The sequence below is a fragment of the Zootoca vivipara genome, chromosome 9 (genome assembly GCF_965207765.1).
Source record: "Zootoca vivipara chromosome 9, rZooViv2.hap1.1, whole genome shotgun sequence".
NCBI classification, from domain to species: Eukaryota; Metazoa; Chordata; class Lepidosauria; order Squamata; family Lacertidae; genus Zootoca; species Zootoca vivipara.
The window spans coordinates 30991552-31009583 of NC_142592.1; the positions used below are offsets into that span (position 1 = coordinate 30991552).

At 42.2% G+C, this 18032-nt stretch overlaps 1 protein-coding gene across 8 annotated transcripts in view; it reads left to right on the forward strand.

Annotated features, from left to right (window-relative positions):
* NAV3 (neuron navigator 3) overlaps positions 1-18032 on the forward strand; it is a 448025-nt gene that overhangs the window by 336710 nt on the left and 93283 nt on the right. For all 8 annotated transcript variants that reach the window (XM_035127692.3, XM_088676973.1, XM_088676974.1 and 5 more), the window contains 3 exons: positions 6755-6863; positions 8268-8651; positions 15406-15525. In XM_035127692.3, coding sequence (XP_034983583.3) covers positions 6755-6863; positions 8268-8651; positions 15406-15525 — 613 coding nt within the window. The remainder of the gene's footprint in view (positions 1-6754; positions 6864-8267; positions 8652-15405; positions 15526-18032) is intronic.

Consider the following 18032-nt stretch of genomic DNA (forward strand, 5'->3'; position numbering starts at 1 on the left):
ATTTATGTGCCCACAAAGAGAGATTGGATAATTTTGAAAATCTGTTTTTGCACAGCTCTAGTTTAAATGGTAGTTTAGTGAAACAAACCAGGAATCACTAACCAAAGAAGCAGCAAATGGTGTTTGGGAGCATCCAATTCCTTAAAAAAATAAATCTCCTCCTTGCGTCTATGCTGGAAAAGGAGAGAACAGAAAACCACATGATCCTAACGCTTAGCCAGGCTATTGTTTAGCACTACTTCCAAACTGGACAATTGTAACATATTTGGATTGCTTCGGTAATGGACTGGATGATATCCAACAAACTGAAGCTCATTTCGGATAAGACTGAGACCCTGTTAGCGGGTGGTTCTCTAAACCAGATGCTCTTGAAGGCAGTGGGCACATAGCTTGGGGGTACCTCTGGATCCTTTGCTGTTGCTTGAGGCTCAGGTGGCCTCAGTGGCACTGAGTGTCTTCCATCAGCTTCAGCTGATGGCCCAGCTGTGCCCCTCCTTGGACAGAGATGCCCTAACTTTTGCCATCTATGCTCTGATAACCTCTAGGTTAGATTACTGCAACAACATCCATAGTGTTCAGAAGCTTCAGCTAGTGCAGAATTCAGTGGCCAGGTTGCTCATTGGGGCAAGGCAGTTTGAACATATTACACCAATTCTGGCCCAGCTGCACTGGGTGCCAGTAATTCAAAGTGCTGGCTCAGATCCACAAAACCTCAAGGACCACCTCTCCCTATATGAACCAATCTGGACCTTGTGATTCTCATCTGAGACCCTTCTTTGTGTGCCTTCTCCATGAGAGGTCCAGATGGTGCCAACATGAGAATGGAACTTTTCTGTGGTGCCTCCTTGTGTGTGGAGTGCTCTCCTAAGAGAGGCATGTCTGGCCCCTTCATTACATATCTTTAAGCCCCAGGCAAAAATGTTCTTCTTCAACCATACCTTTGGCTAATGAACATTCTAAGTCAAATGTGTTTTTTTGGGGGGGGGGTGTTTATTGGTTTGTTTTTGTTCTTTTTTTGATTATGTATTTTGTGTTCTCTCTTGTATTTTTCTGTTGTGAACCACTCTGGGATCTACAGCGGAAGGGTGGCATACAAATTTAATAATAATAATATACATTTTTTGTATTTGTTTTATTTATTTGATTAGCATATATTACTCTTTACCTACCTTTCGGCCTCCTGGACCCTTCTGTCTAATCAATAATGCTCACATTGTCTCTATGTGAAGATGTTTGGACATAGGGCAGGAATACAGAACCTTTGGCCCCTCCATATGTTGCTGAACTGCAGGGAAGATGGGATTTGTAGTTTAGCAATCTCTTTTTTTTCAAATAAATTTTATTCAATTTTCCAATTTATCAAATTTAAATAAAAAAACAATCTTTTATACAGAACATCTTATATTTTCCTCTTACATCTTGCTCTGCCGAGCTATGACATCCCCCCCTCCCTTCATGCGGGTTTCTTGTTAACTCCGTTTTTTGCAGTTCCTTTTTAACTTTTTAGTCAATTCGTAGGATTTATTTCAATCCTGCAAGTGTTTTTAAAGATCTACAGTTTTTCTCCATATAGTCCACATATTTACTGTAGTTTAGCAATCTCTAGAGCAGGGGTCCCCAAACTTACCCGGCTTTGGGCCGGTTCCTCCGGCACTGGCGGGGGAACGCGCTCCCATACGTGCACAAACTCGCTTTTTCTGGCGCGGGGTGGCACCGAAAATGGCTTCTGCGCATGCGCAGACATCATTTCTTGTGTACTTCTGGGTCGGCGTGGCACCGGAAATAGCTTCTGTGCATGCACACAAGCTATTTCTGGCACCGCGGAGATGGGCAACCGCACCGGGGCACGCCGGTAATAGCGGGCGGTTGGGGTCGGCGGGGGCTGCACAATTGGCTCGCGTGGGCCACATCCGGCTCCCGGGCCTTAGTTTGGGGACCCCTGATCTAGAGGGACAGAAGTTTCCCATGCCTGACTTAGGGGAGACTCTTAGTCGCTAAGTATATGGTGTATTAATATGAGTACTGGCATAAAATCCCTGCCTCCGGTCCTCTAAACACCCACAAATTATTCTGATTTTTCATGTACATAGTGATATGTAATGAACTTCTGATTTATTCATATAGAAGTTAATAAGATTCTTCTTCTTGTACAGATACTTTGCACCAACTCCGTTCCCTAATTTTTGTTGCTATAAAAACACAGCTGGTTCTCCTGTGCATGATCACAAATAAATTTGACTCTCGTGGCAGGTTAGTTATAACCAAGCACCATAACAATGATAAACAACAATAATATTTCACACTATATGAGCATCTCTACACACAAAAGCTGTTGGGATGTTGAATTTAAAAATCAACAGGCATCTTTCTTGGCTCTGTTTTGGCATTAAGCATGAATAGCTAGGGACCAATCCTCAGGAGAAAGAGAAGCTGATGCTTTTTGTGGTATCTTGAGATGCATAATTTCTAGAGATGTGTGAACACATAGCTCAGTACGCAACTGAATTGTCGGAAGTATGAATTCCTAAAAAGATTAGCTGTTTTTCCTTTTCTTTCTGGTGTGCTAAGCATGTTTGACCTTTGCATGTGTGCAGGCATGTTTTCATACGATTTATAAAAGCTCTTCACATCCTTGCTTACATTTGCTCCATTGAAGCCCTGAAAGCTGCAGAACCCTCCCCATCATCTGTGAGTTCAGAACCAAGCAAGGAGCCAGAAGGTGCATCACTTTCCCATTTGAGAGAGGGCAATCCTTGTGCAGAGCTTTTAAAAAGCTGCTTAAGAAGGACCCAGTCTGTGGGAACACTTCCTCCCAAAGTGGCGCTCAGGCACCTAGAGATGGGGCTCCATAATCAATTACTCCATGGCCCATAAGGCATAGCAAACAGACAACAGTATACAACAAGAGGGAAACTGCAACAGACCAAGAGCCTAGGGGAAACTATTCACAGAAAGCTGCTTTGCTCCAGTGGTAATGTACTCAAAGGGGATCCCAAATCGAGGGATGGACGCTAGTTATCTCAATGATGAATGTGCGGTCTTCCAATCTAGAAAGGCAGTTGTGTGGTTAAAATGAACAGAGTTGGAAAAATACAGAATTTTTAAAGTTGTCAGAGTACTTGTTTTTATATTTATCTAATATTTCATCATAGATGATTGGTTGTTGCTTAGAAGGGAGAGAAAAATAATGGAGCCATTGGTATGCCTGGCAAAACTTTTAATTGGCTGGTGGGTTCTTCTTCAGTGGTAAAGTCCCTCCTCTCTGAATCAACCATTGTACACAAGCTGTCATGGTTTCCCAGAACATTCTGCCTTTGCTTTGTGAGAGATCACCACAGGGCTTCAATGGAGCAAACATTTCAAGAGACAGAACCATGCCCTGTCCTTAGGATATGCAAAACTTTACAAGGCACCACAGTAGCTTCTGGTTTTCCCAGCCTGGAGTGATGCAAGCTGGCCTCATGGGCGCAAAAGTTGGACGTTAAAAAGAATAAGAGTTTCAGCATAAGCTTTACTGACTCATAATAAAAATGAGGCTTATAAGCAGGTTAAACATTACATTACAAACCCATTATTTGCACGCTCTGTCAGCATCCCTATCATTTTATTTTATGAAGGTCATTTAAATATGTACTGAAAATCATGTCTTCTACAATATTTATCAGCCAGCCTTGGCTCACGGAGTCCTCTCACATATTCTCTGCTTTCTTTCCTCTGTTGAGCACTTAATGGCAGAGCAAGAAGATCACAGAATTGCCTAAAGATGAGATTCTGTGACCATGCAATTTTAGTTGTTAATACCTCGTTGTGGTGAGGGGAGCAGGGGATTAGGGAAAAGAGAAGGAGTGGGAGAAAGTTTATGCAAGCCCATGATACATTCCTGATCTCATGGAGCACACAAACCAGAATGAAGGCTTGTCAAGGTAGGGAAAGGTATATTTATTAAAGTATAACAAGGTAGAACTTATGCCATTCTCGCATAAAATGTGTGGCCACGTATGACCTGTACATACAGGTAGAAAATCTCACCTGCTGCTAAGGGCCAAACACCCCAGGTCAACTTCAATACTCAAGGAGTCTCTCCCCCGGGAGGAAGTCTTGCAAAGTTCCTTCCTTAATTGTGTTGGTAGGGAATGGTATTAATATGTAATAAAATTTACTTTGTTGACCTGTAAATCCCATGTTTCAATTAAATACTATAGAAATTGACACGTTGCTGCTAGAATAAATAAATACTAATCGGCAGGTCTTAAAATAAGTGACAAAAAGGTCCATTAGGTCCAGTCGTGACCGACTCTGGGGTTGTGGCGCTTATCTTGCTTTATTGGCTAAGGGGGCCAGCGTACAGCTTCTGGATCATGTGGCCAGCATGACTAAGCCGCTTCTGGTGAACCAGAGCAGCACATGGAAACACCATTTACGTTCCCGCCAGAGCGGTACCTATTTATCTACTTTCACTTTGACGTGCTTTCGAACTGCTAGGTTGGCAGGGGCAGGCACCAAGCAACAGGAGCTCACCCCGTCGCGGGGATTCGAACCGCTGACCTTCTGATTGGCAAGCCCTAGGCTCAGTGGTTTAACCCACAGCGCCACCCGTGTCCCTATAAAAATAAGTGATACCAGTAGTTTAGAATTAATTAAGTCTTTGCAGTTTAGATTTTGTATATCTTTAAACTTTACATGAATACTCATGTTTATTGAATCTGGATATATTTTATGTATAGAGTCTAAAGCTTGTATGTAGCCAGTGGCTCCCCCCCCCCCCGTGCAACACTAGCTCAGGCCCCCACCTCTGCTTGCTAGCCAGATGCAGTGCCTCCTTTTTCCTGTGTTGGGGCTTACTTAAAAAAAGAAATTGGGGTGGAGGCGTAGTGGAGGTGTCCTGCATATTCAGGCTACCCTGGTCTGGCTGCGAGGTGAAGTTGCTGGCAGGTGCTGCCTTTGCCCCAGGGAGGAGCTCTTTTCAATGGGTGCTGCTGCTGCTCTTGTAGTGTGTGTGTGTGTGCGCGTGTGCGTGTGTGTGTGTGCGTGTGTGTGTGTGCGTGTGTGTGCATGCGTGTGTGCGCGTGCGTGCTTGATGGACAGAGGTATGTATGTGTGCTTTGTTTGAAAAGGAAGGGTTGTATTTGGGGTGGGTGCATGAGGAAAGGAGGAAAACATCTATATGAGGTCTTCGTTCATATGAGAGAAAAGAGACTATGTATGTGAGGTCTGCCAGAGTGTGGGAAGGTGCACCTGGGCAGAGAGGAAGGTCTATATGATGTGTGCAAGATGGGGGGGAGGTATGTGTACATGTGTGGTATGTGAGAGAGAGGGAAAGGTGCACCTGGGCTGAGAGGCATATATGTGTGGTTATGTGAGAGACAGACAGGGAAATGCATGTGTGTCTATGGTTCTGTATGTTGAGTGCATGTGGGTGTTCCGTGCTGGTGCAAAAGAGAATGTGGTTGGTCACCTTGTATATTTCCCCTGGAACCAGGTTATGTTCTCTGTGGTTTGTAGACAACAAGGTCTCTCTCTCTCTCTCTTCTCTCTCTCCTCTCTCTTGTGTGAAATCAATATTGTGTGACTGCCACAAAAAAGACCAGCAGGCAAGCACCTCTAATGTTGTGCTATGCCATACCTGCATGGCTAATACTGTGTGCCACGTCATACACTCCACACTGGGCATTTTGTGATTGACACAGCAGCATTAATTTTTTTAATTCTTTATAACCAAAGCCTTGAAATTTATCTACAAATCTTGATATTTTTTTAAATGTAGTTTTTATTTTTATTAATTTTTTAAATCATTTTTGGATACAAACATCAACCGCAAAAGACACATACAACAAAAACCATAATAGCAATAATAACACAATTTGACAATTCAGATTTGAATACACTGATATACCTATGACTTGTTGTTGTTGTTGTTTAGTCGTCTAGTCGTGTCCGACTCTTCGTGACCCCATGGACCATAGCACGCCAGGCACTCCTGTCTTGCACTGCCTTCCGCAGTTTGGTCAAACTCATGTTGGTAGCTTCAAGAACACTGTCCAACCATCTTGTCCTCTGTCGTCCCCTTCTCCTTGTGCCCTCCATCTTTCCCAACATCAGGGTCTTTTCCAGGGAGTCTTCTTTTCTCATGAGGTGGCCAAAGTATTGGAGCCTCAGCTTCAGGATCTGTCTTTCCAGTGAGCATATCTATGACTACACCTTTTTAAACAATATTTTCCCACCTCTCCTTCCTCCCCCTACTTCCCACCATTATCCGCCTTATCGCTTAAATATTCGTTCCAGATTTCTTCATATTTATCCATTCTTATTTTGCGTCAACATGCAATTCGTTCATATGTAGCTAATCTGTCCATATTATCAATCCATGTGCTCAATGGAATCTTTTTTGCGGCTCTTCCAATTCATCAAAACAAGTTTTAATTTTTATTACCAACTTTTTAATTAAAGGTTCCTCACAAGTTCAATGGAAAAGTGGGTAGAGGGAGTGCAGGACGAGGGGAAAGGCACTTTACACTTTCTCAAGGTGTGAGTACAGGCACCTCTGCTGTTGTTTTTTTTGCCACCCCCCTACCCTGCCCCCATACGGAGCATCAGCTAATTTGCTGTTATGAAATAATTTTGCATGCTAGAAGTCATTGTCTGTTTCATACTAGAGAAGATTCAGAGATATGTTATTGGAATGATGGTGGCGATCTCTTCTGATATTTATTGCATGTGCAGTATATTGTTAGCTATATACACCGTTTCTTTGCAGGGGAAGATCCTGAAGCTAGAAGAATGAGAACTGTAAAGAATATAGCAGATCTGAGGCAGAACTTGGAAGAAACTATGTCGAGCCTTAGGGGAACTCAAATAAGCCACAGGTACTATTTAACAATTGGTTAAATATATAAGGGTTGAATCAGGAAGCGTGTGGGTTTTGCAAGGAGAAACCTTGAAGATGTGCACCCAGTTTCGTTTTTGCCAGTTTTCTTATTGCCAGTGCTATCCAGTTAAGTAGCAGCCTCCTTAAATTCCATGAATGAAATGTGTCGGGTTGGGCAATGCCTGTCCATGCGCAATCCAGCCCATGCTCACAGAGAGGAGCAAGAGCACACCTTTGCTCTCTACTCGCCTGGCATTTCCCCCCATCTCTCCTTATCCTGGGATTTAAGTACATAGGACTCTCCCTTTTATCAAGTCAGACCCCTGGTCCTAGCTCAGTATCGTCTACGCCTGAACTTTTCAGGGTTTCAGCAAGGGGTCTGTCCAGGTCCTATCTGGAGAACCCAAGACTTTCTGTATCAAAATATGTGTTCTACTTCTGAACTATGACCCTTCCTCCTGATGAGTTGGACATGGACACACCACTTACCATGGTGGGGCTTGCATCTTCTTCTTCCAAACTCCATGCCCTAATTCAGTGAATTAGTTTTAACAGGTCCTACATGTGTAAAATCCAACACACATAGACCCAAACCATGTAGACAATTCTCTCATATATATTTTTCTAAATACTAATTGCACAAAATGGGCCCATGTATGTTGGATTTTAAAAGTATAAGTCATATGCTAAATGGCCATATGTCCTATGGATATTGGGAGATGCAATCGTACAGCAGGAATGACAGATTGGCAGGAAAGAAAGATATAGGACAGAGCAGAAACTGGGATTATCCAGTCAAGGCCACTGTCCATCTAAACCACAAAACATTTTCATTTACAGCCGAAATGCTAAAAATGGATAAGCTATCCAAAATGCCACCATGAGATTAGCTGCAACTACTGTATATGTTGTGTATGAAAGACCCTCATTTTCCACTGAGATGTTGCATTTTAATTTTCCACACTTATTCACTTGCTTTCTTCTCAAAATCCATCTGCAGTAAAATCATGAAACAAAAAAGTATCCTTTCTTTGAAAGTGTCGAATAAAGGATTTGTTCTTGTAGGAAAATGCATTTCTCCCCCAAACAGTTTTTTTATTTGAGTTCCTATTGAAATGAGGCTGCATTTTAATGTTGTATTTAATCTTGTTTTTAAGCTGTATTTTAATCAATTGTTTTATATCCCCTGTTAACCGCCCTGAGCCCGGTCTTGGCTGGGGAGGGCGGGGTATAAACAAAAAAATATTATTATTATTATTATTATTATTATTATTATTATTATTATTATTATTACCACCACCACCACCAGACTGTGGTGGCCTTAAATATTAACTTTGTTTTTGTTCTGCTATGCTCAGAAGTATAGAAAGCACAGTTCATCCGTTTTTGTTTTGCTTGACAGCACATTGGAGACAACATTTGACAGTACTGTGACAACCGAAGTGAATGGGCGAAGTATCCCAGGCTTGACAAGCCGATCCTCTCCAGTGACCTGGAGGCTTGGACAAACTAGTCCTCGTCTCCAGGCAGGCGATGCTCCTTCCCTGGGTGGAGGGTACCCTCGCAGTGGTGCTAGTCGCTTTATCCACACTGACCCTTCTCGATTCATGTATACCACGCCTCTTCGCCGTGCAGCTGTTTCTCGCCTTGGGAACATGCCCCAGATAGACATGAGTGAAAAAGGAAGTAGTGATCTGGACATTTCCTCTGATGTTGATGTTGGAGGATACATGAGTGATGGGGACATTCTTGGGAAGAGCCTCCGAGCTGATGACATCAACAGCGGGTAAGTGTTTGCTTCCCCAGACCCTCACATAACACACACTGTTCTTCTTGTTTGATGTGACCACTATGAGCACCATATGATTAGAAATGTATTTTCTGGGTGGGTTGCCCCCCAAAATACATATTATAGTGATGCTCCCTAAGGTATGCACCATCTTTCTTTTGCCTTCTTAAAGTCATGGAGAAAGGAGAGGCAGAGAGAGAATGAAAAGCCCTCAGTCATCTCGTGTTATTGATGTGTCTGAGGCTACGTTGGGCCAGCCCCCTGGAAAAAAAAATCGCTTCGGGGAAATTCTTTTGCCACCAATCTTGGGGTATCTTATCTTGCCCCAGCTCCCAATGTATGGCTTAAAAATCTGGGCCTAAAAAATTAGCATGACCCTTGGGGTGGGGCATCAGGTCAATCTGCCCCTGTGGAAACAATTCTGGTCCACCATTCTTGACAGATGTTTGGTTTTCATGAAATTAGACACAAATATCTTGTATTTTTGCTTAACCCTCAAGAAAGAAGGGCATTTTTGCTGACCAGGTTTAATTCAAATCCATCAAACCTCCTTTGGGGAAGGTTTTTGGGCATAGTGGAAGGAGAAAGAATTTGCCCATGTGAAGACCACCTGGTGGAAACTCTTACACATATGGTTCTTAAATGTAAACTATATGCTGATCTCCACCAGCAGTTCCTAGATCAACTCTGCATCCCCAATTGGAAACCAGAGTTGGAGGTCATACATTTTCTATTACTGGGGAATGATCAGGAGCTCACCAAGTTAGTGGCTAAATATCTTTATTTGGTTTTTTGTCGTCGAAACACATTGCAGACATCTGTTCTCCCTGGAGACCTAGAAATGTGATGATAGACTGCTTTGCCTCTTTTCTTTTGGCAAATGTTTTGTGCCACTGGGGAGGTGGTAATTCTGTATTGATTTGTTATGGATGGTTATATGTGATGCCAATAAAAGGTTTGGTTTTGTGAGTCAAAAACTGTGTAAGACTGAATTAGATCCTCTTCTTAACATTAATGGTAGATGTGTTCCTTATTTTAGTAGGGCCAAAAAAACAGAAGGAATATGTGTGCTATAATGATCTTAGCACATTGGAATGAATGATAATTAAATGAGAAAGAGATTACAAACAAATTTTTTGTTTTGCTGTGCACACCATTCCCTCTAGGTTTATTTTGTTCCAGTCGGAAGATGGCAGATGTGTTTTAAATGGGGGCAAACAAAAACCTGTTTCTTTCAGGTGTGAAATTTCAATATCTACCTGTCAGATTCATTCGATTGAGAAATAAGCTTTTCTGGAGTTTATCAGTTGTGCATTTTATATCTGACCACAGGAATAACCTCAAGAGATGGGAAGGTATCATTTATTAACTTTAATCTAGTAGGGACTGCTTTGGGGCACTTCTGAATTTCAGTACTGCTTGCAATTTGATGGGGATTTAAGCACAAGTGATTTTCCCACAATGGCCACATAGATATCTTTAAAATGCTGGTATAGATGAGTTATTCATCACATCTTTGGTCAGTCACTGATATAGATTTATAGTTACCAATATTTTTATGTCTTTCTAGAGAGTATAGCTGTGTTAGTCTGTTGCAGCAAAACAGAGAATCTTGTTGCACCTTAAAAATTAACAAATTATTTCCTACTTTTTACTGATACTCAGAAATGTGTATATTTACTTCATTACTCAAAGAGTTGTATGTGCTGAGAAGAAATCCAATTAATAATAATAAAGTCATATGGAAAATGAGGAAAAGGTTTCCACTGTTGGCAATATTATGCTTCCTTTCTATATAATACATCAGATTCCTAGGACATAGAAACAGAGGCCCTCAGTTCCTCTTTAGATCATTCATGTTCAGCGCATGGGTGTTGCTCTCGTGTTCAGTACATGGGTGTGTGATGTTCTCCTGGACATGGCATCTTTGATGCATAGGGAAGGACTCTACAAGAATGTAATGCATATATCATATATGAACCACATATTTAGTGTCAGTCAACATAATAGGATCACTGTTTTTGGTTTGTTTTTTTAAGCACTAATTTCTGCCCCACACAGCTGCTTTGATGATTGCGGAGGTTTTTTAAGTCTTTCATCTCTATAATCCATATCAACCTCATCCAAACTGGCTATTTGTTATAAAGTGGTGTAGGGCACTAGAGTGGTGGGCAAAGAAGCAAGGCTGCATTGCTGGTCCAGCTGCCGACACCCACGTATTGAGAGCAGATGTCAAAGAGGAGCTAGTAGCAGCTGTCAGGGAGAGGGCAGTTTACATCAGGGATACATAAGAGAGGAGGAGTGTGTTAAAAATATAATTGATCCAAATGGTAGATTTCTTGCATCATGTCTTGCTTGGACCTTACCTTATGTTTGGGTCTCTGGGAGAGGGGCAGCGGAATATGACCTTGTTGCTCCTTCTTGATTGCTCAGTGGTTTTTAATACTGGTGACCATTGTTTCTTCCTGGAATATTTCCATGAGTTGGGAGTTGGTGGCACTGTGTTGCAGTGGTTCTGCTTCTACCTGTGGGGATAGGTTCGGAGAGTAGCATCGGGGGAGATTATGTGTCCACCCCCTGACAATTTTTTTGTATGTGGTGCTGCAGGGCACTATTTTATCCCTATTTTAATGCCCCGGGACCACAATACGCCAAGGACCACCTGTTCCCATATGAACCCACCTGGACCCTGCAATCATCATCTGAGGCTCTCTTTCGTGTGCCTCCTCCATGAGAGGTCTACAGGGCGGCAACACAAGAACGGGCCTTTTCTGCTGCTGCTCCCCACTTGTGGAATGCTCTCCCCAGGGAGACTAGCCTGGCACCTTTGTTACATATTTTTGGCTGTAAAACATTCCTTTTTCTTCTCCTAGGCCTTTGGCTAATTAAATAATCTATGGGTTTTTAAACTGTGTGTTGGAAGGAAACTATGGTTTTTTATATTATGCTATGTATTTTTGTGCTTTTATATTGTAAACTGCCCTGTGATCAGCTGTTGGTCATTAGGAGATTTAGGGCATTGTATCATCATCATACTGATGACACCCAGCCCTTTCCCCCCTGTTATATCTGAGTCAGGGGATGGTTTTGTACTTGTGGATAGCTGTAGTGGTGGGCTGGATAAGGGCCAAGAAACAGAGATTGAATCATGGTAAAATGGAGACTCTGTGGGTGAGTGGTTCCCAGATTCAGGTGTTGGGGAATTCTCCGCTTCTGGGCAAGGTTGCAGTCTCTCTGAAGAGACAAGTTTGGACGTGCCCCTAGATCTATCGTTGCTGTGAGAGTGAAGGGCTGCCTATTCTGTGTGAAGGGCTGCCTATTATCATCTTAGGTTGGTATGCCAACTACACCCTTTCCTGGACAAGAATAGCTTGACCACTGTGGTTCATGTGTTGGTGTCCTCACAGCTGGACTACTGTAATGTGCTCTAAATGGGACTTCCCTTGGGTCTGATCAGGAAGCTGCAGCTGGCGTAGAATACCATGGTCAGGTTGTTGAGTGTTTGTCTACCTTTCCAAGTATGAAAGATGGAAATCAGAATTAGAGAATTTCAGTCTCCATGTCTGAAACCAAGGCTGTGTTCCCAAGAGGAAGTGTGACCCATTCAAGGAAGTGGTGCCTATTTCCAAGTATCGGCTTGGGATAGAGCTGTATGTCTGATTGCTCATTGATTTGAGAGTTCCATGGAATTTGGTGCCATTGATTTCTGTGTAAGCATGCATAGAATTGAGCTCTGAAAGTTTCTTCAAGTGTCATACTCCAGAATTGTTTTTTACATTTTCTGGTTGTTCCTGAATGATAGACCCTGGAAGTGTGGTTAAAAATGAGAAAAAAGCAGATTGCACTCGCCTGAAATCCAACCACTATCTAGTATAAGATACTTTGTGCATCTATGCAACTTGATGACTCTTGTGAGAGCATTCAAAGCAGTGTGAGACTTTGAATCTCAGCTCATATTCCTTGAATGTTTTGCTTGTGACATATACCGATTAACAGTTTTTGTACTGCTTGACTAAATATGTATTAATTAGTTCATCACCTTAGAGAATAAATTAAGTTGTCTCTTTTGACATCCATAATGAGAATGACTTGGTAAATAGTAGCAAGCAGCAGCGCTCTTGGCCAGAATATTTTTTAAAGTACCATTTCTGCATTAGAATAAAGAGCAAAAAAATGAATAATAAGCACTGAAAATTCATGCTTCATTCAGGCATGTCAAGTCTTATCTCTCTTTCCTCTTTCATTCCCACTTTAATTACTTTAAACACTTGGGGATGAGAATCCAGCAGTAATTAGGAATTAATGGGAGAGAGGCCTATTTCATTTGAGGTTCAGCCTCTCCACTAATGCATTACCATGTAAGAATCAAAATGCATTGAAGTCTTGAGTCTTGAAGTCTTCTCCTCCATTTTCTTTCCTTTGTAGTTCTATAGGAAGGAAGGCTGCAATTGAGTCCCCTCCTCTCCTTGGCAGAAGGCATCACACAATATACACCATCTTGTATCCAGTGGGAAGCAAAATTCATGTTTGTATTTCTGGGTGCAAGATCACATCCATATGTGGTTCCAGTGCCTACAGATATGACTTCAGAGTTCATACCATAGGTTGGTGTGGAAACTGGCCCCCATTTCATTTACAAGACTTGTTGAAAATGACTAATGAAGGAATTGCCCCTAAGAAGCCATTCAGATTACAATACATACCAAAATAAGATGCTATAAAAAATAATAGCAAGGTAAGCTTCCCATTATTATAATCATTTTGTGGTCACCAAGCTCGCATCAGTTTCTCAAGCAGGTCCTCTCTATCTGGTGCATGAGGCTGGCCTGTCTAGGTGAATGCGGCACTTTCCTGACTCTTCATTTCGTGATTGAGGCCAGATATGCATAGGAGGTGGCCCATAAATAAAACACCCTCCCCATGAAAGTGTTATGTGTGCATCATGTCACATTTAAATACTGACAAAAATTTAGTAAGCAACATACCCACCCATGCCATTTCTCACTGGTATGCCAGTATATACTGTAAATGCAGGTGGACCACTTACACGGGAAAAATTTTAAGCCCACAGAGAGCACCTTTCCATGGATTTTGGGCAAGAGTCCTTGGCCTCCTGCAAGGTAGCTCAGTTGGTAGAGTATGAGACTCTTAATCTCATGGTTGTGGGTTCGATGCCTGTGTTGGGGGGAAAGATTCCTGCCTTGCAGGGCATTAGACTAGGTGACCCTTGTGATCCCTTCCAACTCTGATTCTATGACAACCTCATCTGAACTTGCCATGGATTGAACCTGGGATGGTGAACATATGATCTTATCACTGAACAAAAGTCCTTCTCCTGCCTGTATCCTATAAAGAATAGGCCTTAATTGGCCCAGGAGGTGTGCACCAGTGTAGTTGGTGTGTCAGTCCTTCTTTTGGTTGTTGGCAGCTGTGTTTATATATCATAATAAAAGAAAGATTAAGCCACCTTTTAAAAACCCCTTCCCCCGAAATTGATAGGCTTATTGTCATTCCCAGTGGTCCTCCACTTTCACTTTTCTGATATCTGTTTTTACCAGGACTAAGTGTGTGAGTAGGTACTCCAGAATATACTCTACTCCACTCCACTCCACCCCACCCCACCCCACCCCACCCTTCAGCGTTCATTTGCTTCACTGAGATTCTCAGAGTTGGCCGACACAGCTTTCACATAGGAATTGGTCATATTGAAGCATTTCTTTCGAATAAACACATCTCCAGCAAACCTGTCTCAGATGGAAGGAGAGTATTCAAGCCTGAGGTGGCCAATTTTGACAAGCACATTTCACATGGAAGCATCTCCAGTCAAGTTCTTTTCTATGTGAGAGGACTGTACCACCTGACAAGTGAACAGCTCAATTCATTCCTAGTTATGGTGGTTCTGTATGGCTGCTTCCTTTGTAGAGATCTGCAGTTCGATGTTTATTCATGCTTCTGGGTATGTTTACTGTTACACCAGTTTACCGTTCTCTGTGTTACTCTATTCCTTATCTGCAAGGTAGGAACTGCTCCTCAGTCCCTTCCTTCCTTCCCTTGCTACAACAAAATCCAAGCAGTTGTTCTCCTGACATAGGGGCAAACTAGGCATGACAGCTGTGGAAGGGGCACTTCAAATGTGGACAAGAGTGATGGTGTAGGAGGTTTCATAATGTATGATACAGGTACCCGTATGATTTTTGTCATGGAACAAATAGCAGCTGTGAAGGTGTGCCTTTAATAAGAAAACCAATACAGTGGGAGATGGTTAAGCCACCCACTTAATTGCTGGGAAGAATAATAAGTATTCTGGAAGGTAGAAGCTGCTAGGCCAGAATGGTTGTCCAACTACGCCAGTGTTATCTACTCTAACAAGCAGCTGCACTTGAGGGCATTGGGCAGAAAAGAACCTTTCTGCCTGATCCTTTCAACTGCCAGGATTTAGACCTTGGACCTTTTCTGTAAACAATGCATGTGCTGTACTGCTGAGTTATAGCTCTTCGCCTTTGTGCTGACTGCTGTTATCACAAGATGTCCTGTATCACAGAGCTGCCACTTCACATCTCGTTTGGTTCTTAGTAAGGTTCACCTTGATGAAATTGGTAAAACCCTGCTTTAGAGTTTAAATTCTGCAGATCAAAAGCTTCATTCTTTCTTTCACTCTGCCACAGTACTGCATTGACAGTGCTATATATAAATAGGTAGCACCAGCCGGTGGCATTTTCTCATGATTAAAATTATATATTTTTATTTTCAGTTACATGACAGATGGAGGACTCAACCTGTATACAAGAAGCTTGAACCGAATTCCAGACATAGCAGCCTCCCGAGATGTTATTCAAAGAGGGGTTCATGATGCGACGGTGGATGCAGACAGGTACTACCTCCCTTTATTGTCTAAAAACACACACACCCAAACAAACAGCAAATTATTACAGAGACCTTTCAAAGGCTGTTGACATTCCCCAGTGTGAGGCGTAACATTTTTATATGGAAATCTGTGAATCCGTGCCTAACAGGTTAGGCAGACATATAAGTAATGATAAAGAGAAATCAAGATAGAATTGCGAATCAGAAGCTGTGGACAGAATACAGTTATTCCAGAAATGCCCTAGCCTATGTGATAGAAAAGCAATGTTCCAACAAGATCCCTTGCACCAGCAGCCACAGGACAGGGGATCCCTATGGCTTGGTGCCTGAAACACAACAAAAATTACCCAACAATCAAAACAGTTGGAAAAAAATTATGGTTCATCAACTGTAACTACTTGGTTTTTTTTTAAAAAAAATCATGAAATATAAATGCATGGGACAGTAGGAAATGAAGATGAAGTACCTCCTTGCTAAAAATGTGCAACACCTAGTACTGACATTAATTTTGTTCTTGTGTATCAGATGATTGCCAGAGTTTAAAGTGGCATTTTTAGCAGGAAAGAGTTTAAAGTGGCTCTTGTATGTAGTTTCATTTTCTGATTTTTTTTTATTCCGCCATATGTGCATGACGCAGAGTGAGTGCATGTGTGGTGCAGCCCACTGACCGGTTTTTAAAATGGGATCTGTAGCCTCCAGATTAATAAATGTTTACTGTTCCTGTTTTTAAGGCTTCCTAAAGTTCTTGTGCCATCTGCTACTGGATAGAGGATTTGGCAGTTGTCTTGGGCTCAGTTCAGGCTAATCTGCTGTGTTTTCTCAGCCAAACCACAGTCAACATAACAGTTTAACAATAAAATGTCCAGATTTCACTGATAGTTTAGTAACAAGCTTCCGAACTTTTAATTGATAGATTGGTGTAGCAGTATCATTTATCTTTTCCTGCAAAAAAAAATATTTAAAAAATCCATGCACTGATCAATTTTATGTTTGTTTTGTGTATGTTTATGTATTTTTTAAAGGCTGCCAGAGACAGGCTATTATTCAGACCTCCTATAAATCCTTTTGGGGTTGGGTAGGAGGGTGCATGAAAGGAGTGCTTCCCCCCCCCCCAGTAAAACAGTCCCAGTGTTCTTGTTACTCTCCCAGATGCAGGTGGCGCTGTGGTCTAAATCACAGAGCCTAGGGCTTGCTGATCAGAAGGTCAGCGGTTCGAATCCCCGCAACAGGGTGAGCTCCCATTGTTCGGTCCCAGCTTCTGCCCACCTAGCAGTTCAAAATCATGTCAAGTGCAAGTAGATAAATAGGCACCGCTCTGGCGAGAAGGTAAACAGCGTTTCCATGCGCTGCTCTGGTTCGCCAGAAGCAGCTTAGACATGCTGGCCACATGACCTGGAAGCTGTCTGCGGACAGATGCTGGCTCCCTCAGCCTATAGCAAGATGAGTGCTGCAACCAGAGTCGTCTGTGACTGGACCTAACGGTCAGGAGTACCTTTACCTTTACCCTCCCAGTCATCACTGTCACAGAAAGAGGATACAGTGGTTTATGGTGCAGCAGCCAGAGTCTAACTCAGGGAGATTTAGTGGGAGTGCCTGATAGGGTTGTGAACCTGAAGGGCCTAGAGCAGCCTTTCTCAACCTTGGGTCCCCAGATGTTGTTGGCCTACAACTCCCATCATCCCTGACCACTGATCCTGCTATCTAGGGATGATGGGAGTTGTAGGCCAACAACATCTGGGGACCCAAGGTTGAGAAAGGCTTCCCTAGAGGGACATCATGGGATGGGAATAGAATGACTCTTGGTTTCTAGAAATTGGGAAAAGGTGGGGTCAGTTAATGGCCGAAGCAATAGCTAGTGTGCTTTGATAACCCAGTTGGATAGCAATGTCTGGAGGCTTTTGAATTGTTACTAAAAGTGATTATGATAAAAAAGAAAGTGCAAAGTACATAATGAATGTAACTGAAAGCAGGGGCCATTAAAAAATTTGGGTGGTGTACTCCAAAGAAGCAAACTGACATCATTCTGTTTCTAACCTCAGTCCCTTGGAAACTATTTAGAAATTAGAGGCAAGGTGTCATTTTCTGGCCTCTAGGTGCATTTAATTTGTGGCCATGGAGTAACAAAAAGATACTTGTTTTATTTCATTGAAAAACTGAGTGTTGTTGTTATTGTTTTACACACTGGCATTAAAAAACACAATGTTGCTGGGATTTCTAAATCACATTTGATATCCATTAAGGTATTTTATTTTTACGTGTTAGGGTGACAGCTGGTGAAGATAAAGGTTCGTTAAGCAGAGAGTGCTTACAGGGATGCCACTGGTGCCCCTTCCTTAAATTTTAATCTTTGCAGATTCACTGCTACAAAAATTGTTAACGGCACTGGCACTCTGCTTGTTTCCTCAATTTCTGCTTCACTCCCACATATGCCTTTAAATGCTTATAAATTATTTGCTTGGAGGCTAGATTTTAATTTCGATTATCCTAGTTGAGGGGAAGATTTAGAAGAGTTAG